General features: G+C 52.4%; 7 protein-coding genes across 7 annotated transcripts; 5 read left to right on the top strand and 2 right to left on the bottom strand.

Annotated features, from left to right (window-relative positions):
- Positions 1 to 986: 986 nt before the first annotated feature.
- On the bottom strand, positions 987 to 1,826 carry FIBRA_01505 (uncharacterized protein; the record flags this gene model as incomplete). The annotated part of the gene is made up of 5 exons (XM_012323380.1): positions 987 to 1,213; positions 1,265 to 1,334; positions 1,399 to 1,452; positions 1,480 to 1,601; positions 1,670 to 1,826. The coding sequence occupies 5 exons, from the start codon at positions 1,824 to 1,826 to the stop codon at positions 987 to 989; spliced, it is 630 nt and encodes a 209-aa protein (XP_012178770.1).
- Positions 1,827 to 2,777: 951 nt separating this feature from the next.
- On the top strand, positions 2,778 to 6,743 carry FIBRA_01504 (uncharacterized protein; the record flags this gene model as incomplete). The annotated part of the gene is made up of 17 exons (XM_012323379.1): positions 2,778 to 2,954; positions 3,025 to 3,191; positions 3,250 to 3,359; positions 3,414 to 3,610; positions 3,661 to 3,798; positions 3,854 to 3,940; positions 5,006 to 5,088; positions 5,138 to 5,155; positions 5,210 to 5,254; positions 5,305 to 5,424; positions 5,476 to 5,613; positions 5,668 to 5,945; positions 6,003 to 6,064; positions 6,118 to 6,203; positions 6,264 to 6,480; positions 6,539 to 6,578; positions 6,631 to 6,743. 17 exons carry the CDS (start codon positions 2,778 to 2,780, stop codon positions 6,741 to 6,743), a joined length of 2,076 nt encoding a protein of 691 aa, XP_012178769.1.
- Positions 6,744 to 7,927: 1,184 nt separating this feature from the next.
- Positions 7,928 to 9,174, top strand: FIBRA_01503 (uncharacterized protein; the record flags this gene model as incomplete). Its single annotated transcript, XM_012323378.1, has 3 exons — positions 7,928 to 8,644; positions 8,706 to 8,942; positions 8,998 to 9,174. The coding sequence occupies 3 exons, from the start codon at positions 7,928 to 7,930 to the stop codon at positions 9,172 to 9,174; spliced, it is 1,131 nt and encodes a 376-aa protein (XP_012178768.1).
- Positions 9,175 to 11,314: 2,140 nt separating this feature from the next.
- FIBRA_01502 (uncharacterized protein) lies at positions 11,315 to 13,305 on the top strand (the record flags this gene model as incomplete). Its single annotated transcript, XM_012323377.1, has 9 exons — positions 11,315 to 11,367; positions 11,432 to 11,733; positions 11,798 to 11,860; positions 11,919 to 12,611; positions 12,668 to 12,926; positions 13,009 to 13,063; positions 13,122 to 13,140; positions 13,191 to 13,215; positions 13,272 to 13,305. The coding sequence occupies 9 exons, from the start codon at positions 11,315 to 11,317 to the stop codon at positions 13,303 to 13,305; spliced, it is 1,503 nt and encodes a 500-aa protein (XP_012178767.1).
- Positions 13,306 to 14,577: 1,272 nt separating this feature from the next.
- Positions 14,578 to 19,813, top strand: FIBRA_01501 (uncharacterized protein; the record flags this gene model as incomplete). The annotated part of the gene is made up of 9 exons (XM_012323376.1): positions 14,578 to 15,127; positions 15,179 to 15,214; positions 15,271 to 15,858; positions 16,867 to 17,430; positions 17,486 to 17,521; positions 17,572 to 18,337; positions 19,210 to 19,449; positions 19,526 to 19,716; positions 19,761 to 19,813. 9 exons carry the CDS (start codon positions 14,578 to 14,580, stop codon positions 19,811 to 19,813), a joined length of 3,024 nt encoding a protein of 1,007 aa, XP_012178766.1.
- Positions 19,814 to 20,320: 507 nt separating this feature from the next.
- FIBRA_01500 (uncharacterized protein) lies at positions 20,321 to 21,449 on the bottom strand (the record flags this gene model as incomplete). Its single annotated transcript, XM_012323375.1, has 4 exons — positions 20,321 to 20,709; positions 20,774 to 21,024; positions 21,086 to 21,347; positions 21,404 to 21,449. 4 exons carry the CDS (start codon positions 21,447 to 21,449, stop codon positions 20,321 to 20,323), a joined length of 948 nt encoding a protein of 315 aa, XP_012178765.1.
- Positions 21,450 to 23,532: 2,083 nt separating this feature from the next.
- Positions 23,533 to 23,957, top strand: FIBRA_01499 (uncharacterized protein; the record flags this gene model as incomplete). The annotated part of the gene is made up of 2 exons (XM_012323374.1): positions 23,533 to 23,805; positions 23,895 to 23,957. The coding sequence occupies 2 exons, from the start codon at positions 23,533 to 23,535 to the stop codon at positions 23,955 to 23,957; spliced, it is 336 nt and encodes a 111-aa protein (XP_012178764.1).
- Positions 23,958 to 24,046: the final 89 nt, after the last annotated feature.

Raw genomic sequence — 24,046 nt, 5'->3', positions numbered from 1 at the left:
GTGGCTTGGGTGTCCCCCTGCGGGACATAGGGTATGGATCTCAGAGAGTGATTGAAAGCACTCTCGAGGATGCCTACTCCTGTGTCCTTGAAGGGACCTCCTCCAAGAAGATCACCTTGGCTATCACGGTGCGTTGCATTCAGTATGCCTTGGATGGATTGTGACTCAAGTTCTGTCTATTAGTGGCCGGGTTATGCACACCTTGGGGAGAAGAAGTATACCTTTGTGACCCCGTCCACGAAAGTACAACTGGCTTGTGAGATTGGACACGCTTTCAGCGTATTTCTCCATGTATGTCATTTTCGATTGTGATGCGGTCGCGACCTCGCGTTCCATTAGTGGCTTGAGTTTGCTCATGTGACCGCGTTTTTGCCTAATCTAGACCCATGGGAAATTCGAGCAGTGTGGCAATGGTCAGTCTGAGCTTTCGCTCAAGGCAAGCCGCATCGGCGTCGAAGACATAACTCTCTTTCGCCTTCTGAAGCGCGAATGCGAGAATGTCTTCGAAGCTGAGATTGGCCTGTCATAAGCGAGATTCATAACAAGTTGGTCACAGCTCGGGCCGCTTTGACACTGCAAACGCAAGCTCATCAAGCCAGTATTCAAAATTACTTTCAAGACAGGACGACCGGAGAAGCTCTTCATCCACAACTTTGCCCAAGACAACGGGCCAAGACACTCGTTATTACGTTCTGCCCACGACACTGAGTGCTCTGTGTAGGCTCACTCTTAGATTATTATCGACGCAGTCGCACATTGGATGTAACTTGTAGCAATTAGAACAGTTGTAGCTTTAGTCAGACATCATACATCCATTATTTTATCAAGTTATTGGCCAAGGCTGCATTCGACTTGAAACTTGAGAATTAGCTGCTCTGTGAAGATGCTAAATTAAACGCTAAATATCTTCTTGGTAACGTACAGAGTTATGATACAACACGCGTAGGTATACAACTCTTGAGGTAGGACGTACCAGCAGTCCAGCTTCATGCGCCTTCCCCGCCGCCTTTCTTTTTCTTCTCTTCCACTTCTACGACATTGTCGCTAGGCACACCCTTTAAGATACCAGCGCCTTCCTCGATCATTTCCACGATGTCTCCGGAAACATCGCCTTGAACAACGATCTCGTCAAACCCTTGCACGTTCTTAGTCACAGACGCGCCTGTGGCGAACTTCTGTGCGAAGAATTTTGCCGCTTTCTTGAGATCGACATCTGCGGTAAAGCATGAGCACGCGATGGCGACGATCCAAGACATCGACGCACCAAATGCCTCGAGACCATGAACAGCTGTGACGAACTTGCGCTTGTTTCGCTCTATTCGCTTAATCGTTACCTGCGCATCCACGCAGATGTATAAGTCACATGTGTCAGAATCATTGCAGATAGCAACCACTCACTTGGGATGCCTGGATAGTCCCAATATGAATCATGCAGGTGAAGAGAATCAGTCCCTAGGGCAAATAATCAATGATACGCACCATCTTTTTCTTCCGTGCTGCCTCTGCCTTAGCCTCTGCTTTCGCCTCCTTAGCCGCCGTATCCTTCTCGAGTTTCGATTGCGCTTCCAGACTAAGTGTCCCGACCTTTGTCTGCAGCGCCTCTAGATATAAATGCCAGGTCGATTTACTCAGAAACGGTCAGGGGGAAAGGGAAGAACAAACGACGCACCTTCGGAGTAGTACTTGTCGAAGAGATCCGGATGCTGATCTTGCAGCCATTCTTTGCACTTCGTAATATGCGAGCCGAACTCGCAGTATTCAACCGGGAATGTGCATACTGTGAGTCGAATCGGAATGGGCACGAATCGTCGCCGCAGAATGAGCATGATTACTCGCCTCCGCAATAGAGAACTTGTATCGGCGCGATCGTCTGAGATGGACCTGCTTCTTCTGATGCCATTGAGACTACAACAGGGTCGCTGCAATGTAAAGCAGAGAGATCTGAGGATGGTTGTAGTAGCAGCAGTCAAGATTCCAAGCTCCGTGGGGCAAATGCAAGCAAAGTCTCGCGACATTCCATGAAAGGTATCTCCGAGTCCTGCCCGAGGCGGCCCAGATCTTGCCGTGTACGACGTAGTCGGGCTGGAATTCAGGCTCGACCATCATGCCCTCACCTACTCGTATTCTCAAACTTAGCCAGCCTTCACCCTGTAGTCCGTGGCGTCTGCGGACATTTTTCACTTCGTCACCCCTTACTGTGGAGGGTTCTAGTTCAAACGTCGAGAAAGGTCGCCTCATTGACTGCTCTAGTGCCTCCGAAAATTGAACTCGATATGCTGACACACCTGATTGAGCCTGAAACACGCCTGGGATTTCTGAAATTCAGGCGATTCTGCTGAACAATTGTTGAAAATAGCTATCACCATGTTAAATACCACCAAATGATGTCCTCTCAGCATGTCTGGGCACTGGAAGAGTGGCTTTGGTGGCTGGAGTTGCTACCTCAGGTGCTTCAGGCGTTTCAGACGTGCCACTATTTTGATGACTGGGATTGACTACAAGAGCGATGCCGCGTTCAGGTTACTGGGAGTAAGTACAATCGCTACAATATTCTGTTGAACCTTTAGGTGTTAATACGTGTGTCTTAAGAAAGGCTTTTCCCGAATAAAGCTTTGTTTTCTCAAGGAAGACTGCTCCAAGAATGTTTACAGTGGTCATAAATAACTACCGTCTTGGCAGTCTCACACGCCTCCACGAGGGGCTGCGCACACTGTGACCCGTACAGCAAGCTCTCACCTCGACTCTCACTTACCAGACGTCGTTCACTATAATTCGCTATGGAGGGGACGTTCCTAGGGACAATGGTGCCCGGCCTGTTCAAGGTGTCGTGGTCGGGCTGGTCCAGCATGCTCCCACCCAAACCGAAATGGTCGATCGATCAAATTCCGGACCTATCAGGGAAGGTGATGATTGTCACGGGCGGAAATACAGGTATCGGTAAAGAGACAGTTAGGGTATGTCATAATCAAATTCTACACTAAGGGATTGAGGAGCGCTCTTATTGCTAACGTCGATGTTCAACAGGCATTGCTCCAACACAACGCAAAGGTGTATCTAGCAGGCAGAAATGCGGAAGCATGCGCAGCGGCGATTCGAGAGCTGAAGCGAGACACAGGACGAGAAGCTGTATTCTTACGTTTAGACCTGGCGGATCTTAAGTCCGTGAAGGCTACGGTGGAGGAGTTCATGAGGTCGACATTTCTCATCGCTTTACATCAAAACATGGCTTACCTTGTGTGTCTGATACAGTAAGGAAACCCAACTCCACGTCCTGTTCAATAATGCCGCAGCCATGTATCCAGACGTAGACTTGGTCACGGCGGACGGGTATGATCTCCAGTTCGGAACGAACGTGTTGGGTTCGCTCGTATTACAATCATCAATCAATGACAGGCGCTGATACACAGGCTAAGGCCATTTCTACTTCACAAAGCTCTTACTTCCAGTTATCCTCGGGACAATTAATACATCACCTCCCGGGACCGTTCGTGTAATACATACATCGTCGGTTGGACACGAGTTCGTCTCGGGAATTGACTTCGACACGTTTAGAGATGGGCCGCACAGAAGGAGACAAGACACCACCAGGCTGTATTTCCAGAGCAAATTTGTAAGTGAGCATATAATTGTAAAAAAAGACTGATGGAATCACAAGTACAGGGCAACGTGGTCGTTTCCGACGAATTCCATCGGCGATTTGCCGACCAAGGCCTGATATCTATCTCTTTGCACCCAGGTAACCTGAAAGTGAATACAGAGAGGCAGCCATCCTTGGGCTCGAAGTTAGTCAGCGTTTTCGTACGTAGATATCATATGTTATATTCTACTACATTATATACTGACTAGAGTCTAGAATCCGACGCTACCTGGTGCAACGTTGGGAGCGCTAACTCAGCTGTGGGCTGGAACAGCGCTCGTAGGGGCCGAGCTCGGGGGAAAGGTAAGCTTGCAAGCGCTCGCGGTGTCATGCCTAGAAGAGGATTCTTATGCCATGGATGGGTTATTACGTCCAGTACTGTGTACCATATGCACGCGTTGGAGCAGCAAACTCAAAGACAGACGACCCGGAATTAGGCAAGAAGTTATGGGATTGGTTGGAGGATCAAGTCAAGGATCTGTAGTCGGATATGACAATGGTTGGATGGCTCAAACCTGAGCCTGAGAGCAAGGATGAAGGACGAGAACGAGAACGAGTGTCAGCGGATCTAATTGGAATTGATTAGATAAGATGCCTTCGGTAACTGATTAGGAAGGCGATGAATTCGCGATCCGAGTCACTCATTCAGTGGCGTATAATTTGTTCACCAGAAATTTGTATATACTTCCTTCCGCATCTACACGTTCTCAGCAGTGACCAGTTGTATATTCTACACGGGGGACAACCTATACTCGACCCTCTGAACTTGGTCACTCATGACTGCTGGAACTTGGTCGCCGAGTTCATGGAAAGACAAGCCTGCTGCTCAGGTATATCTGTGCATTCGTGTTGTGGTAAATTCCTTATCGCTTACGAAACCCTTTGGAGGACGTTGTCTACCCCGATAATGAGAAGCTAAATAAGTGGGTTTTGCCGTCGTTGTGATCAACTCATCCCTTGACGTTTTCAAAGCGTTTTGAACAAGATCCGGACACTACCTCCTTTGGTTACGCCGTCGGAGGTTTGTACATGTAACTTTGCCGATTCGCTAAAGTGAGAGATTCATGTACTTAGATTGAAAGGCTCCGTCACAAATTGGGTCAAGTACAGCGCAACGAAGCCTTCCTTCTACACGCCGGAGATTGCGCTGAGAGCTTCGATGCATGCACACAGGTTTGTGAGCTCACTCTTGCCTCGAGGCCGGGAGTGACACTTTAAATAGGAAAATATCTCCGCCAAAATAGGACTCATACTATCATTCTCTCTCATTCTGATTTGGGGAGCCCGGATGCCAATTGTATGTACCAATATACTTGGAGAGCCGGCTATATTTAGTCGGTCATGCTCACTATTTTCAGGTCCGCATAGGTCGCATCGCTGGTCAGTATGCAAAGCCAAGAAGCAGTGCTACAGAGAGGATTGGGGATCGCGAAGTCCTTAGCTTCCGGCATGTATTTCGCCGTCGTCATTGACAATTACAAAGACTGACATTCCGTAAAGGGGTGACAATGTCAATGGGTGGGCTGAAATATTTCGCAGGTTTTGGTTGAAATGTACTGATTTTAGAGGAAGGCTCGACCCTAATGATCGAACACCGGATCCTGACCGATTGCTCAGGTGAGATTTACATCAGGCCTGTCTATATGCGCTTCGACTGATTTGCTCAGCGCATACTTCCACTCTACGACAACGCTCAACTATGTGCGCGGCCTTCTGACGTCTGATTTCGCATCTCTCCATCACCCCCGGGATTGGTCACTATCTCATGTCCGTTCACCTGCGCTTCGGTGAGGTTCCCATCACCTGGAACCATAACAATTTCGTTAATTACCCTTAAGGACGGAGTTTGAACGAATCGTAGAGGGCCTGTCTGATGCTCTCGACTTCACGCAGACGATTGGACTAGGCAGTCAGCATACGAGCTACGAGCAAGGCGGCGGACGCGGAGTGCTTGGAGAAGTGGATTTCTTCACTAGGTTTGTGGTGTTATATGTAACTTAGATCCCGAGTACTCATGTATTTATTCACAGCCATGAAGGACTTATGCTGGACTTCGAGGAGGCCATGACGCGCCAGTTCCCCACTCCATCCTCATTGTTATCTACCGCACAAGCGACCACATTTGATGGGGACGCTGTAACACCCCCCAACGTTTACTACAATACATCCGCGCACTTCCTTTGGATCGGCGACCGCACAAGGCAGTTGACTGGAGCCCACGTTGAGTATTTCAGAGGTATCAGAAATCCAATAGGTATCAAAGTAGGTCCGAGTATGGCGGCTGACGAACTTGTGCGATTGCTCGACAGTAAGTTTCATATCAGTCGATATATGCGCCCTATCTTCCTTATTTGACTCTCGTTAGTCGTCAATCCTGATCGCGAAGGGGGAAGGGTTACTCTGATCACTCGGTACGGCGCCGGAAAGGTAAAATTCGTACCAACTCTCAGATGGCGCGTACATGCTGAATCACATCTCAGATTGAGAGTCACCTCTCGAGTCACATCAGCGCTGTGCAAAAATCCGGACATCCAGTTGTTTGGATATGTGACCCTATGCATGGGAAGTGAGTATCATACAGGAGTCTGCACGCTGTGAAAGGGCATGGCATTAATCTACCGCGTAGTACGCTGACATCTTCGACTGGTCTCAAGACGCGTCACTTTGGCACAATCATCAGCGAGCTGACGTCTTGTCTCCGAATTCACGCGGAATGCGGCTCGCGTATGAACGGTGTAAGCCTTGAGTTCACGGGCGAGCTCAGCGAGGACGGATTCAGCGTAACGGAATGCCTGGGCGGAAGTATGGAACTCAGCGAAGACCAGCTGAGTTCTCGATACCAGGTATGGCTACCCGTATCAACATTGTCATTGCACTGACATCTATCTTTCGGGCTCTTAGTCGTTCTGCGATCCTCGACTGAACTTCGAGCAGTCTTTAGGTATTTCATCTTCGACTACTCTTGTCTATGGAGTGCTCATATTATCACTTAGATATCGCATTCTTGATCTCAAATTCCTTCAAGAAAGCCCGAGTGGGGCGTAAAGGTGCCGATAGTGACGTCCTTTATTCTGAACTTGGGGGACGGAAGTACCCTCAACCTTGAGCGAGAGTTCGTCGATAGGACTAGTAGCGATGCTGCAGAATAGATTCATCCGAGGAGAGCATCTCACAGTGAAGGACGAAGCATAACTCTGTATGTACTAAACGTGTGTCGCTTACGATAGCCTTGGTTTCAATCGTAGTGACGAATACCAGTCTTTATCTCCCCAGTCCAAACGATTCGCAATCTCCTGTTTCTGTCTAGCGAGAGCCGTCAACCTCAAGCTATTACCAGAGTGAAGACAATATCTGACGCGACGTATCTATTTGGCCAACGACATGCAGAGCTTGACTTCTTTATTAAGGCAACGCTGCTAAGCATAAATTCCCAATACGATAAAGCAACGCTTCATTTCTAGGCCGCTTGGTATCATAAGAGCTAAACAAATCGTACGTCGAACTGACGCTAACTAACGTTTATGATAGTTTTATGACCCCCATCTACTTCAATTTTAGTAGCCTAAGCAGGCCAATGATTATAAACCCTCGTGAGCTCGAGCGAAGTGTAGATTACGCACTCCCAGCCTTGACTACACACATATGTGTGTGTTTTCCATGGGCCCTGTGGTCATGAAAACGTCTATGTGCGAGAATCTGTCTTCGAGTCGTTCATCAAAATCCTTCCTACGGCGATAGACTATATTGAGCATCTCAACCCAGGGCGCCATGACTCGCTCTGCAACTGAAGTCCAGGTTTGTTGTGAGTGGCCAAACTGGTGCACCAGAGGAAGAGTGGAAGACTTACCAGTATGCTGCCCAAGAATGGTGCTGTATAATTTCAGGTTGTCCACTAGAACTTTAATTGGAAAATATGGCTTCAAATTTCAGCATCGGCTTTGTACTGGGACGCTGAACGGCGTCGTCGCGGTGCGTTCTAACGGAATACTTCTTCACGTGATCGCGTTGACCCCATGGTAAGCCAGGTAAGCGCCGCATTATGCTTTCTGAGGCTTTTCTCAAGCAAGGCTGGAAAATGAGTGTCGATTTGAGGATTTGAGCAGAGAAAAAGTATATACAGAAATCTTCTCTGGGGCTAAACTCGAGGTAGAATGAACGAGGATAACATGAGTCACCGCGCCAATCGACGCCATTGCTGGAGAAGGGTGTTGTATGACGTCACTGCGGATGAGAATGCCATTTAAGTCAATTGCTGCTTTCGACACCGTCCAACAACTCTACAGCCTCACCATGATCAGCTCGTGCATAATCCGCCTCAGGCCTTTCATTGTCGCCAAATCGGTTACGACTAGTTCGATCCGCTGTCTTCACTCCACTGCGCTTGCCAATGTCCAGCACGGACACGACTCTTCCCTCTCACAAGGCAATGTAAGCAAAGCAGACAGCTTGCATCCGGGGGACGTGCACGACCAAGCAGCTCGGTCAGGTCAAGCCAGCAAAGAAAAGGCCCCTCTCGACGCAGCATCTCCAGAGTCAGGGAAGAAAGCCTCTCGCGCGGGTTTGTCGGGAAATCCAGAGGGTGTCGGCTTCGCTGAGCAGGTAGGTTCAGCGAGCTCCACAGCCAACGGGGGCCCTCGAGCTTCTGAGGGGATGACAGGATCTGAGGAGAGTACGCCGCCAGGTTGCCTCGATTCCATGAAGAGCAAGCTTGGATTTCAAACCACGAGCGGGGAAGTCAAACAGAACCGCGGTAGGGGAGAGGGGGTCACGGGGACAGGATCTTTTAGTGGACTCAAAGAGAATAAAGGGCAAAGGAAGTTCCACACATCAGCAATGACATGCATGCCAGAGCGAACGAAAGGTCAGGCACCGGAGGCAAGCAGACAGCCCAAGGACCGTACGTACTCGGATCAGAATGAACACCTGGAACACAGGTCGGACACTGATGCTGGAGCATCCAAAGAGAAAGGAAACGCAGCAGAAGAACCCAGCCTTCCTTCACATGCGGTAAATTTCTGAACGTTATTAAGGATGCTGAGTGCATAGACTGACGCATGTATGCGCCTAGTTCAATGGCAACGCGAAATCTCCAGTATCCAGTCGCACATTCCACACATCTGCTCTCCGTTTTGACACCAAACACACTGCCGAATCGTACTTCAAGGATGTCGACGACTCCCCTCCACAGGACGCGAAGACACACCAAGTCGATAGTTCTGCAACCGGCGCCCAGGTAACACGCGGAGACGATTCGGATACCGGCGAGTTCTCTAGGAAGGGACCCCAGACTAAGGAGTACGCAACGGTGAGTACTGCTGCTGGCTTCATCGTCATTGAGGCTCTGACTGCGAGAACGTTAGACCAGTAAGAAACAGCCGTATGATACGCCCCCGTCTGAGGGGAAGCAGACGGAGACAAAGTTGCGATATGGTGGAACAGGCGGAACGGGGAAGCATGCAGGTGGAGAGTCGACTAGCAAGCCAGGCGAGGGTCCTGAAGGTGATTCGGCGGGTGGGCGAAAGCCTGAGGGCAGATGATCAATGAGCAGACGGCAGAATAAAGTCTTAGACCATTGTGTATGTGGGCGAGATGAAGACAGCATATCAGTACTTGTCGTTACGATGAAATGAATTTGTGACGCCTGTAAGTTTTTGTGACGCCCATTTCGCGCTCGCAACGGGTTTATACTGTACCCTTGCTTCCTTGGTAGCATGTGTTGAAATTCAGTGCGGGATTAGGAGGAAGCGAAAAGACAACACCGGCAGCGTCATATATCGCTGTGCTCACGGTCCACAGCAAAAGTCTACAATGACTTCGTTTCTCGGTTCCGAGTCACGAGTTGTCACGATGCTAACATATGATGTCGAGTGACTTGCGTTGCTCTCCCTTCCTCAGCCAGCTGGTCTTTTGATTTGCAAGACTCTTCTATGCAGCAGCTGCCACGAATGGTCGCGGTCGATGCACGCCCCAAACCCTACACTGACAGGGGTGTCGTAACTAGTTTGGCTCAATAGCTGCTGGGAAAATATGACTGATACACCCACTTTGGTGGCCTTCCTAATTGCCACCGTATTTCGTCCGAAATTTGTACTACCGGACCTGGTGCTGGCTCCAGCTCGATGCGTGCGAAAGGGGGTAGGTTACATGTTTGAGGACTTAGAACTCCAGAAAGCAGATGCTTCAGTCTTCGCAACGCTTGGCATTGGAATCGTGTTTATACACGAAGTGGATGAGCGGCAAGGGACTCGACGGTATGTTCCATGTCAGCTCCCGAGACTGCGAGGTCTCGTATGACGCCTCTGTGGGTGGCACAATTCTGCTGTTCCCGGCCGCCGCATTCTTAGGATAATGCCTCGTGTTGGGAGTGTTCCGTCGCATTTGTGAACCTGAACTTAGCCACCGCCGCTCTACGCGATATTCGCTCTAAGATCGTCGCTCCCTCTGGAAAACGTCACCGCTGCCTATCCCTCGCATATAGCTTCCCACGAGCATAACTCATCGTTGACGAGATCCATGACTTTACGGGAGCCATTGACGTTTGCAGTGACTTTTTCTACGTGGCGTAAATTTATTCGGCAGTGTTATCCCAAGATCACCACTGTTATGGAGCATACAACCATCAGTATTCAAGTTTGGCACCGGAATAGCGCTCCATTGTCCGGTTATCATCATAATCACCACAAATCTTCAAAACCTTGCAAAACATACAACTGAAAGACAGTAAGTGAGCCCGCTCTAACACCGTTAATGTCTGTGCAGCGAACATGCTTCTTCATACTACCCAGTTTCGGCACAATGCCAAGCCCTCTCTACAAGATACACGCTATCCGGGAGCAATAGGGTGGTCGTCTCTCGGCCACGATCTGAAGGAACGTATCCTGAGGTCTAAGGGTAAGCACCATGAGGATCCAGCGCCACTAGACTACTCACGCTAGTGGACCATCTTCTCTCTTCCCAGGCATGACTCATTGATTGCATACATGAGCAAAGGTTCATACCACTCATTTTCAGTGTCCGGATCGGAAAAGCTTTCGGTGTTCACATGAGGCTAGAATTCGGAATTCAACCTTGCTCGTGTTCTGCTCGTGCGCCGATTATAGCCGTCAACATCAAATAGACGCCCACAACTAGTGAGTAGCCGCAGAATGGTTGTTGACGTCATCCGAAAATGCGAACATAGATGCCAGCGTTTGGGCCATTAGCTCGACTTTGGACAATTTTATTTACGAGATCGAACCTACGAGGGAGGAGATGGATTCAAACGTGTCGACAAATGACCTCGGATTGTCCGTAGGCCGTTCCGTCTCGCGCCCCGGGACGGGAAGCCGGTGGAAGGTTTTTTCCATCAAATGGGCAAAACTAGCGGCCGAAAGCCCTTTATCGAGGCACATGAGACGCTCAGCATCGGGCGAGTCATTCGCCATAAAAACATCTCATGGATGTCTCATGTATCAGAGAGTCAGACTCGCCGACCTCTAGGCCGCGGTAATACCCCCACGAGAGGACCGCAAGGCCGCATCCCCGTGCTGTAGAGCTTCCATGTTACCGAGTTCGCAGATTCTGCGGTTAACGCTCTTGAGAGTATATAGACTCGCTCAGCCTGTCGCTCGTTTTCCAACAACACTGCAACTACAGGTCCTTAGAATCCACGAGGCCAGAACGGAAGACTAGATCACTATGGCGTCCGCAGGATATCTAATCTACTGTGGTGTAATGCCCTTGCTAAAGACGTACGTTTCTGCGCATTGTCGATATCCAGACTTGTGACACATGATTTGACTCGCGTCCGTATAGCTTCATTGCGATTTTTGTCGGGTACTTCTTGGGAAAATCTGGCAAATTTTCCGCGGAGGCGTCCAAGGGAGCTTCCCAGGTCTCTATGAACGTTGCGCTTCCCGCGCTTATCTTCTCCAATGTGGTTCCAGCATTCACTCCCGCAAACGTCTCCGCTCTGGGCCCGCTTTTCCTGACAGCATTCTCGTATCAAGCAATGGGTTTTACGATTGGCCTATTGATCCGGGAGTTTTTCTACGTGCCGCGGAATTTCTGGCAGGGAATCGTTGTCCTCTGTGGGATGAGCAATTGGGGAAATCTGCGTTAGTACCGTTGTAAGATTTTATGCGAGAGGTCTGGACATTCGCGCACTGACGTATGTGACAGCGAACGCCATTGTGTCTTCGGTTATGGAGCAGGCACCCTTCAACCCGAGTACTGACCCGGAGTGTAGGTTCCATCTTCTCGTGTGTTCGAGATGATGTCACTCATTGAAGCATGATTCTAGTGGGGGTGTCATATGTTTCCATCTTTATCGTGTCATATCATTTGGTCTTCTGGGTCGCCGGCGCAGCTCGTTCTCTGGCCTGGGACTACCTCCCCGATGTCCCACAAGGTGCAGAGGCAGAACGTCGTCGCACTTGGAAGGAAAAGCCAATCGGAGGGTTTATAGCGTACCGTCTCCTGCGTCTAAAAATCCCAAGCTCTGAGTCGCCCACGTCCTATGATAAGACGGATGTCGAGTCGACTCTGGAAAAGGAAAAGATCGATGGCTTCGAGACGACCACTCCGACCATCGCAGAGGAGCCAGATGTGAATGCTCTCCCTACCGACAATGATCCAGACATCCAGCTCGCACGGCGAACCTCTCGCCTTTCTGTGACCTCGTACCGTTCGCGGCACCCATCTGCAACGTACGGCGTCTCAACCACCCAGCCTCCGCTCCCGATTGCAGCTGCCTCGTCTGAAAGCATGAGTGTGGGCGCGCGTCCAGCTCCCCCGTCGTACCCTCGTCGGTTACTCCGGACGCTCCGCCCGCTATCCGCTGCAGTCACGCCGATTACTTGCTCGCTCGCCATCTCACTTCCCATTGCACTAATTACCGATCTCAAGGCACTCTTCGTAAGCGTTGCTTCCCAAGGTGGTCCTGACTGGGAGGGCCCCGACGGCAGGCCTCCACTAGCGTTCATTATAGACACTAGTAAGTCTTTCGCAGCTTTTCGTGAAGTTACCCATATTCTAACTTCATCCACCTAGCCGAATTCATTGGGGACTTGGCGGTCCCTCTCTCGCTCATCATCCTCGGGGCGTCGTTTGCGCGACTCAAGATCCCTCGCCCTCTCTCGCGCTTGCCCATCATGGCAATGCTCGCCGCGGCGTGCGCGAAGATGGTGCTGCTCCCTGTGATCGGCGTGTTCATGATCCAGGCCATGGTACATGGCGGCTTGATCGAACGGTCGGCGATCGCGGAGCGGTTCGTGGCCATGTTTCTGAGCGGGACTCCTGCTGCTGTCAAGTGCGTGTCTATCGAATGATGCGGTACAGTGGACTCATTAGCCGTACTTATTCGCGTGCATTCCTGGGTCTGGCACATACAGCCAGCTCATTGTTTCCTCCTTATATTCCCCGGATGGAGATGTCGATACCCTCTCAGTTTGTGTCATGGTCCCCTCAGATATACAGATAATGTAACTGACCCGCTGTGACGCAGGCGTTTCTTCTTGTGCAATGTAAGCAGACTCGAGCGTTGGCAAAACTGATTATCTAACCCTCTTCTCAGATGTGGGCATGTTCTTTTCCTCAGCGTAAGCAAAGCCGCCTTACAGTCCGATGTCTCCGGATGCTGACATGTACTTTTAAGGGCTTTGACCGCTGTGGCGCTTTTGCTGTTATAGACATACGAACCACCGGTTTTCGACGATACTGATGCCCGTGAAGACTCAAATATCTCGTCTGCCCATAGAGCTCATTGCACGCTTATTTGCATTCATGACTGGTCCTACATTTATGCCGCATTCCCATCCGCTCGCCGGTTATCCTGATGACGCAACGCTCAACTACTTTATCTACTGAGGGCAGAATACTTAATCTGTAGACACTGTCCGTGAAGGATGTATGTTCGATACGAGATGGAGGTAATATATGTACTGAACGTATAAAAGAGTCGTGCGTCGAATTCTCCCCATCTTAGCGGTGATAACTGGGCAACATCCAAGAAGTAAACTCTGCTTCAATTGGCTCATGTTGGGAATCTCTACGAGAGTGCACAATGGCAAATGAAGCAACGGAATCAAGTGCGGCATCTGGATGGCCTCTATGATGAGATGTGTTTTTTGTGTAGAAAGGGTGTGTATCCCGGTCGCCTTGGCCTTATCACGCGCATCTTCTGCTAGCCTTGTTTTTGTGCGTGCCTGCTTCCCCACAATCATCTCCGCGTTGTCGTTCTCTCCAGCTGTTCGGCACTGGACAACCTTCCTCTAAACCTCTCGAGGTAGGTTCAGAGATGGTATGGAGTCGCGGCTTCACCTGCGGTAGCAAATGGTTCGCAGTTTATCCAGATTGTCTTGCATGCCACTCCCATGGCCCTCTCACCGCGCTCGCTTGGGTTGCCTTATTTGGCCCGTTGTCAATTGCGGTTGCCATCTGCAATCTCACTTACCCAGTACCTCTCGGAGATGCTTTTGCGTCCTGGTACCCCTACCACTTTCTGCGACCGTGTATGGCGGGTCATGACATTTAGAAATGCTGAGACAATACGGTACAATATTTTGGTAGGTTCTTGGGTCGGGCCTGTGTGCGGTTCGATCGTTTTGACTGCGGATGCCAACTTGTCAGCGTAGGGCAAATAAAGGCAAAACTAGCGGCCAAAGCGAGACGCTCAGCATCGAGCCAGGGTATGCATCCTTGGAGCCCTTGATTTTCTCAATCTGCTCGATGGACTCGAGGCCAGTCGAGGCCGTGCAACTCAATCGAAAGCTGTGGCAGCGTCTCTTGAGATATCTGGAAATGCGCGGGAGGTGAGTACTGTCTTCACACCAGAAACATTCTCCAGGAATGACGCTCGAAGTGCATCCCTGGATACGTATCTTGATCGCTAGGGCGAGGGCGTTCCACTGAGTCACTGCTCTTAAGACGAGAGTCCAATGCAACTGCCACTACAGACCACCATGATGCAACTACTCCTTCTTGCATCCCTCGTACAGAGTGCTATCGCTCCCGCAGTCGACGATTTCACCCGCACATCGCTAATCCCTAGAGATTTCACCGATGTAGACCCATCATGCACGGATATCAGCAACTGCAGGACGTTATGGAGTATCATATATAGCTGCCTAGCAACTATATTTACATGCGTCTGGGTGGCCGTCCACAAGAATATCAGTCACCCGAAGCAGACACGGGTGGACGTTCTTCTGAATAGTGTGTTCACTGTGACGTTGGCGGTGTTGGCGCCAGAGTGGATGCTGGGGTGGGCTGTGCGGCAGCTTCTGGCAGCGCGGATTCTTGCAAAGAAGCTTAACATACTCGGAGAGAGGGCCAAAGGCGAATGGAAGAGGGAAAGATCGGAACTGTCTATGCAAGATGGAACAGACATGGACAATGAAATCATCCTGCGTTCGGGGGAAAGATCGGAGCTACTCGTGCAGGATGGAGCAGATGTTGGTGAAACCACTCTGGATCAAGAGGAGAAGGAGAGGCTTAAGATGCTTCGGACAAGTAAGTCAGTTATCAATAAAATTCATACATCTGCTGACGTCGAACATGAAGGAGAGACGGAAGAGAGTCTAGGGAGGAGGGATGATGGTGAGGCATGTCATAACATTATGAGATATTTTGCTCACGCTCGCGGCAAAACACAGCATGGTCAATCACTCATGGATTCTTCGTAATCATGGGAGGCTTCCAGTTTTACAAAGATGGTGATGCGCTCTACCCATTATCCCCCGACGACGTCCTCGCGCTCGTCAAGGAAGGCTCTCTCATCCCACCCACCAAGGACGAAATTAAATCCTGGAGTAAGGGAGACTGGTTTTCAAAAGGCATAGCGATTCTACAGACCCTCTGGTTTGTGATCCAATGCATTGCGCGCCGAGCTGAGGGCTTGCCAATTACGACACTCGAGGTCATGACACTCGCGTACACGGTCTTTACCGTCGCCATGTACGCCGTCTGGTGGCACAAGCCCCTTAACGTCAAATATCCTGTCCGCATTCCATCCCGCCTCGATCCACATCCTCAACCAGAGAATAGGCCCGGGTATTGGATCACTAAGGACTGGTGGGAGAAATTTGGGAGCTTCGTGCTGGGTACACAGGACAGAGGGAGGAATCTGCGCCAAGATAAGCACGTTCTGACCTTCTATTCTGGAGTTTGGGAGAGCGGCAACGGAAATATGAGTGGAATCCTCGCGCTCACCTTGGTGATGCTCGTCACGATGGTGTTCGGAGGTATGCACTGTATTGCGTGGTCGTATGCATTTCCATCACACGTGGAGACGCTGATCTGGCGGACGTCTGCGCTGGTTATAACGACGTTGCCCGCGGTGGCGTCTATTCCTTTCCTGTTGACTTCCGTAATTGAATCTGGACTGGCTTGGAACTCTATTTCAGCACTAACAGCGCTCTCGGCAATGACACCAGGAGTGCCCATGGTCATCTTGTTCGGACTCATGTCATTCCGATTTGTGATGTTTGGGGCTGTCCCGTTATACTGTGTAGCCCGCATTCTTTTGCTCGTTCTCTCGTTCATGCCACTAAGGGCTCTCCCTGCGACAGCGTACCAAGATATCCAGTGGACGTCTTTTATTCCCCATATCTAGTTCCATATTTACAGCGTGTATCTACGGATAATGGCTGGCGAGTAACAGTGTCCTAACTTAAACTCAATATAGCCGCCAATGTGGACAGCGACTAGCGGCAAGACTAGTTGCCAAGAGCCCTATATGATCAATGCACATGAGAGACCCTTAGCATCGAGTAGAGGTGTGTATCCTCACTCACACTCGCTCTACTCAAGAATTTTGATGAAATCGAGACCGTACGTGGCGAAGGTCCTTGACACGTCTTCTTTGACAGTGGGTGTTGATGGATTGTTCAGCGCGACGACCTCATGTCAGGAGCTGCCTTCACGTACCAGGACGATTCCTCGAAAATGGTGCGGTTTGCCAGTGCATTGTTCAGTGCGGCAACCGCGAGTCACAACGTGCCTTCACGTACCAGAACAGTTCTCCGAAAATGGTGTAGTTCTTGGCTGAACCGAAGTCCATTTCTTGATTCGTGAGGCTGCAAAACATATTCCGCAGCAAAGCAACTAATATCCAAGAGCACAGTATCCGGATTGCTAGCACGGGGATGGTCTGCTTCGCCGCTTATAACCCAAGGGTTCAAAGCAGCTACCATCACAGACCGCCACGATATTCTTGCTGCTACTCTTGCTCACGTATCTCGCTCAGACAGCCATCGCTCCTCCAATCGGCGATTCCCCTTCCACATCCCTAGTTTTCAGAGCTATCACCAATGTAGATCCGTCATGCACCGACATCAGCAGCTGCAGGACGCTATGGAGCATCATATACAGCTGCCTTGCGACCATATTTGCATGCGTCTGGGTGGCCATCCACAAGAATTTCAGTCATCCGAAGCAGACGTCGGTCGATGTTGTCCTGGATAAAGTGTTTATCGTGGCGCTGGCAGTGTTGGCGCCAGAGTGGATCCTGGGGTGGGCTGTACGGCAGCTTCTGATGGCACGGAATCTTGCACAAAAGCTGAATGAATGTGCCAAAAGCAGACAGAAAGAGGAAAGGTTGAAACTGTCTATGCGGGATGGACCAGATGACGATGAAGTAAAGTTGCATGCAGAGGAAAGATCGGAGTTGCCTGTGCAGGACAGAGCAAACGACGATGAAGCCACTCTACGTTCAGAGGAAAGATCGGAGCTACTTGCGCAGGACGGAGCAGATGACAATAAAGCCAAGACGCATCCAGGGGAGAAGGAGGAGAAACTCAAGATCCTTTTGATGAGTAAGTCAGCTCTCCCAAGGAAACCCATACATATTTTGACCTTTCGAACACGAAGGAGAGACCGAAAAGTGTCTAGGGAGGACGGATGATGGTGAGGCACCTCATAACATTATGAAAGATGTTGCTTACGATCAGACACAGCATGGACAGTCACCCATGGATTCTTCGTAATTATGGGGGGCTTCCGATTCTATAAAGATGGCAAGCCACTCTATCCATTATCCCCCGACGACGTCCTGGCACTCGTCAAGAAAGGCTCTCTCATCCCACCTACCAAGGACGAAATTAAAGGCTGGAGCAAGAGCGACTGGCTCTCAAAGGGCATCGCGATTCTGCAGACCCTCTGGTTTGTAATCCAATGCATTGCGCGCCGAGTAGAGGGTTTGCCAATCACGACGCTCGAGGTCATGACGCTCGCGTATACAGCCTTTACCGTCGCCATGTACGCCGTCTGGTGGCACAAGCCCCTTGACGTTGAGTGCCCCGTCCGCATTCCGTACTGCCTCGATCCACATCCTCATTCGGAGGATGAGCCCGGAGAGTGGACCACAGAAATGTGGATGGGGCGACTTGCGATGTTCGTGACGGGCATACAGGACGATGAGAGGAATATGCGCCAAATTAAGCATGCTTTGACCTTTTATTACGGAATTTTGGAGAGTAGCGATGAAGAGGGCTACATGATAGGTGGCGCGCTGTGCTTGGCAATGGTGGTGACGATGGTGTTCGGAGGTGTGCACTGTATTGCGTGGTCGTATGCGTTCCCGTCCCACCTGGAGATGCTCATCTGGCGGACGTCTGCGCTGGCTATAACAGCGTTGCCTCCTAGTATGGCGCTGCTTGTCGTCATCGGGGCATCCATCGATTCGATCGAGGGGGGCTCGGTTCTAGTACATATCATACGGACGTCCGTGCGTTGGCTTACAATTGTCGTAATGATTGGAGACATCCCGTTGTACTGCGTGGCGCGCCTTCTTTTGCTCGTTCTCTCGTTCACGCCACTAAGGGCTCTCCCTGCGGCAGCATACCAGAATGTCCAGTGGACTTCATTCATTCCACATATCTAGTGTCATACTTAGTGTCACGTACCTACGCATACGGATCTCTCAATAGGACTCGGATAGCCAGACCCCTTGCAAAGGAGCTGGAAATCGGCCTGCTTGAGCTCTCCCGGGAGGCTCAATGCGGTCATAATTACTCGAAACTCGTCGCGCTGTAAATGCCTTCTGTTGATTCACATTTTGTAAATATGCACTTGCTGTCTGTATGTACTGAACATATGTGGCCCACAGTCCGCCATTTTGTCCCGTCTATTGTCCCGTCTACTCGTCGTAATTTGTCTCGGGTAAGTACTTTTTGGGATTAAAATGTGACACATTTCTCGATATCATGCTGACACAGCCGAGACATGAATAAAGTAAAGGGGGGAAGGCATACGAACACATCTAGCAGATGACATCAGCTGCTCAAAAGGCGCACGAATAGGCTTGCGAATTGACGAATGATATTTTCAGGATTGAATACTGTACATATGCATACTCCAATTGATAGTACACCAAAAATCTCACCGAACGCACCGAATCCAATGAATACTCCACATCCGTCTGTGCCGTACGCTCAGCCCCTGCGTGTCATCACAGCTCTTTCGGCGGCACAAACTCGGGGATCAGTCCCCATTCAAAGTGTTCGCTCTTGAACGCCTCCAACACTTCAGCCGGGAGCAGCTGCATGTAATTATCTGGAATCATCGACGCGCACTTGTCGACCCCGGGCTTGCAGCTTATTCGCGCTCGCGCCGCCGCGAAATCTGGCGGTCCCGATTGGATTTGTGACGCGGGTTGCAACTAAGCAGGAGCAGCTCCACACGCAGACGTTGCCTGTGCAGGAGCCCAACCAAACGCGGATGCAGGTTTTGACGACGCTGCAGAGCCGAATGCAGACACGGGCTGTTGAGTGGACGATCCAGACACGGACGTCGTCGCCCTGGTGGCACAGGTTGACTCTTGTATCGAGTTTGAGGTGTGCCCTTGTCACTATGTTATGGTCTTGTCGATGTTGACCGATCGTGCCATATGAGCGTCAATACGACTGTTAGGATGGATAGGATGCTCTGGGTAGTGAGCGGAAGGCCGTACCTGGAGTCCGGAGAGGACTGGGACGGTGCCTTGCGTTCGCTCCCCCCCGTGGTGCGGGTGTGGGTGGCAGCTGCTACACCAGCCGATGTTGGACAGGGGCCTGGTGGGTATCCAGTTACTCTCCAAGTGGCGTTCATGGCAGATTGTGCAAGTAGGCTGCATGACGCGTAGTTAGCGTACGTACTAACGTACTAGGCCCCTCTACCGGGTCGAGTGTTACACGGTCTTTACCACCTCTCCATGTGTAGATGATCAACAGCCAGATCTTTCTTTGTGAAATCTGACTCAGAGCCGGGTCATCATCGAGTCATCGCCCGAGTGAAGCATATCACAGTCGCCCGGAATCATTCCACATTATCAGACATTTGATACGGCGCGACAACACAATCTCACAACGCGCCACATCCCGCAAGTGCGAGTCACAGAGCAAACGAACGGCAATATTACAGTAACATTATTCTAAGAATACAGTAATCCTGGCTAGTGATAGTAATAGTAATATGAACCGCAGACGAACTATAGACACGCCTACACTGGGCCTCTATCTACGGCGAGGATAAATATTATACGAAACTCGGCTATTGATATAGTGGGAGCGAACGACTGGTACAGATGTGCGCTGGTGGCACGGAGCAACCGCGTGGGTTCGAAAGAATGCAATGCGCCGCGCGGCGGGCACGAGAACAACGTAGACGACAACTCACTCCTCCCCGACCTCTCAACACGAAAGAGCCTGCGCTGTGCCCCTGGCTGGCCTAGCACTCGACGTCAAAATCCAGATCCCGCGCGACGTCCTCCCACTCGGCCATCTCCCGCTCCACGCGTGCCTGGTGCGCGCGCACATGCTCGTACGTGACGTTCCCGAGCATGAGGTACAGCGGGAGCTGCTTCCCGCGCGCGCTGCGCTCCCCGCGCACCGCGTCGACGAGCACCTCCATCGCCTTCGCGGGGTCCCCGCGCGCGTGCTTCCCGACGTCCGCAAACCGCTCGACCGCCGCGGTGCGCAGCGCGTCGTACTCGGGGATGTGCGTGTGCTGCGTGTACGGCACCGCGTGCACGTTCTCCGTGCGGAACGCGCCCGGCGCGCAGATGGTCACGCGCACGTTGTGCTGCGCGAGCTCGGTCGCGTACGTCTCGCCGAGGGCTGTCCGCATCACGCCAGTGTCAGCCGGACCGGGGGCGCGCAGCAGGACGCGGAAACGACGCACCGTGGATGGCAGCCTTGGAGGCGACGTAGTAGCCTGCGATCTGGTGGTGGACCCGCCGCTCAGCATCCCGCCCCTTATCCCGAGCCAAAGCAGCCGGAATACTCACAGGTGTGTCGGCCTTCCATACCGAGCGGCTGCCCATCATGACGACGGTGCCGGTGCGCCGTGCGCGCATGTGTGGCAGAACGGCGTTGGTGACGTTGATCACGCCAAACACATTCGTCTGGAACTGTGTCATGGCCGCAGTGGCGCTGCGACAACCCACGGGTCAGCGTTCGTCGACGTCCGGGCACGGAGCGGGAGCAGACTCACCCGCCCTCCTCGAGAAGCGACTTGAGACCGTAGCCAGCGTTGTTGACGAGGACATCGATGCGACCCCAGAATTCGACGGCAGCGTGGACGGCGCGCTGGATGGTGTCGAAACTGTCGGTGACGTCGAGGGCAATGATACGGAGGCGGGACCGGTCGCCGCTGGGGAGACTGAACTTTTCGAGGCTGCGTACGGTCGCGATGACATAGTCGCCTCGGGCGAGGACGCTCGCGACCAGTCGCTTGCCGAAGCCAGAGGATGTGCCTAGGGCGAAAGGTAAGCGAGGGAGGGGAGCAGAGAGATGTGCTCCCGACGCGCACCAGTGATCAGCCAAACCTTGCGTTGGTCTTCCGTTTGCATGATCATCGTTAAGAGAGTGGTAGGACTGTGATAAGGATAGTGGCTGTCTTTTAGTCTGCGGATGCCGCGACTGGTATGGGGACAGGATGGGGTGGATGAGGGTGCTTATATGCCAAACTCTGGTCCCAGTCTGGGGCGCGCGGATCGGAACTTACTCGCGCTCTAGCGCTCCATTGCTCATCGTCAGGGCGCGAAGGACTCCATCATGAATCGATGCAGTGCAGACGAAAACGTGGCCGGGGTGACACCGGTGGGAGGTTACGGCGGCTGGAAGGGGCACGGACAAGAAGCGCTCCGCTCCGTCAATGTTCGGCACTTGGCACGGGCCAGGCGATGGCCAACGAGTGCAGGCAAGAAGAGGGTCGTGGCAGAATCGGGAAACAAGGGGGACGGCGAGGAAGATGGCGGTGTTCGCACTCAATAGACGGGACCGCTGAGCTGGCGAGCAACCACCTTCAATCCTCATCTCGATCCATGTTCGGCATCAGTAATACCATGGCAGTCGTACGCGCCCATACATAACAATTCTGGAGCCCGCGACAAATGATGGGACGCGTTGCTAGCGTTGCCGGCAGCCATGCTCAGTGCTCCTCGAGGGCGAGCACGGTGCGCGTGGAGGCGTGAGTGGTCGGTGCCTGGCGTGTCGATGACTGCGCGCCGCGCCGCGCCACTCGGGGATGACCTGCGAGGGCACTGCACGCGGCGTTTGTTCCCAACCTTACTTCGGCGGATGCTATGGCACCGCATCGGCCTTGTGCCCAAATCTTCCGCACGCGCGGACACGGCCGACTTGAAACCATGGAGGAATGCAGATGTGTTTCGCAGAGACGGCCCAGCGCCACTTTCGGGGTCGGTGGAACCTGCGAGCCCCGTCAGAACGGCGCTCGTGACACAGTGGGCTGCCACGGAGGACGATTTGAAAGACAAGCTCAGACACCGTTCGGGATCGCTCCATTGAATCCACCCACGACACCATTGCAGCGACACATGCGCCGAACGAACTGCTGTCAACTGACAAGGCCACTATCAGGGTTGCGCTGGGAGGCCGCCGTCCGAACTTGGAAATTAACCGGCCGAGGCGGTCGATTGCATACATTTAATCTACGATGGACACCGACAGGTACAGGCAGCCCCAGAGAAGCGGACGCACCCTACCCAGGACGCACGGGAGAAAAACCACGCGCTGCGGACCGGCGTGGCAGGGTGCTAATCTTGCCATGAGAACGCGCTGCAGGCGAGTGGGCGAGACGGCGAAAGGGATATGTGCGCAACGGTCTCCGCGGAGGTCGCGTACGCATGTGACGGCCTGGATTGCAGAGAGAGAGAGGAGAAGAGCGGGCTAGCGAACGCGGGGGAAGCAGCATTTGGGCAGAACTGGGCATCTGACAGGTGGGTGGGTGGGGGTTTGACAACGCTGGGACGGTCTGGAGTCCGAGTCGTTGGCTCGAAAGACAGACGACACGAACGAAGACGAGCAGGTCCATGCAGGCGGCCGGGGACGGGGGATCGAGAGAGGTGAGATACGAGAAGAGGGCATGAATCCGGAGAAATTGGAGATGAAATGGGACCACGACCCTGCACTGTCCTCCCAGCCGAGCAGGGGCCCACATCGTCGCCAGCAGCAAGCCTAGCAGGTCGTCCTCTGTCCGACGGGCTCGTAGCCTCGTGTGCGGACGGTACGGCAAGTGTGACTCCACGTGACCCACCTCGGACGACCCGAGTCTCTCTCGACTCTGCGAGGCTGGCTTCTAGAGCTATCAGATATGCGGCCATCCGTCAGAGGCTGGGTAAAAGCTTTCCTCACGATTATCGTCAATCTGGTCGACGCCAACGGCTGTTCTGATTCCTGCAGTCCAGTGGACCCCACATGAATCTCGGTTGAATGTGTTCATCTCATCATGGCACTATCTCGGAATGTTGTGTCAGCAAAGTCCAAGTGCCAGCTGCTAGCAGCTTGAAAGCTCGCCAGTCGGTTCTTTCTCTCATGGCCGGCAAACTCGCAGGCCTCGGTTGTTGATTCCACTCAGGCGGCGTCGGCGTCGGCATCGGGATTTGCCGGCTGCTATCTCCATCTATCTGCAGCCTGAACATGAACGCTGGTTCCAACTTCCATGCAGAGATGGCCTCGCTGCCACAGACCCCCCTGCCTCTCGTCCGACCGTCTGTTCTGTCCGCACACGAGGTCATCAAGCCGCACATACATCACACCCCCGTGTTCACGTCGTCCTCCCTCTCGGCCACCCTCCCAGAGCAGAATGTCCTCTACTTCAAGGCAGAGAACATGCAAAAGGGCGGCGCATTCAAGTACCGCGGGGCGAGCTACAGCCTCAGCTGCCTGACCGAGCAGGAGCTCGCAAACGGCGTGTGCACCCACAGCTCAGGCAAGCGTCCCGATCGCACAGATCCCCGCGCCTCGCCTCCCCCCCAGGGGAGACTGACGTCCCCGCGCAGGAAACCACGCCGGGGCGCTCGCGCTCGCCGCCAAGCAGCGCGGCGCAAAGTGCTACGTCGTGATGGTGCGGCCCAGCGATCCTCTGCCCGCCCGCCCGCTGACCCGCCGTGCGCCCCAGCCCAGCGACTCCGCGCAGCCCAAGATCGACGCG

Source organism: Fibroporia radiculosa, assembly GCF_000313525.1.
Source record: "Fibroporia radiculosa TFFH 294 genomic supercontigs, scaffold670, whole genome shotgun sequence".
NCBI lineage: Eukaryota > Fungi > Basidiomycota > Agaricomycetes > Polyporales > Fibroporiaceae > Fibroporia > Fibroporia radiculosa.
This window is presented reverse-complemented; position numbering and strand designations above follow the sequence as displayed.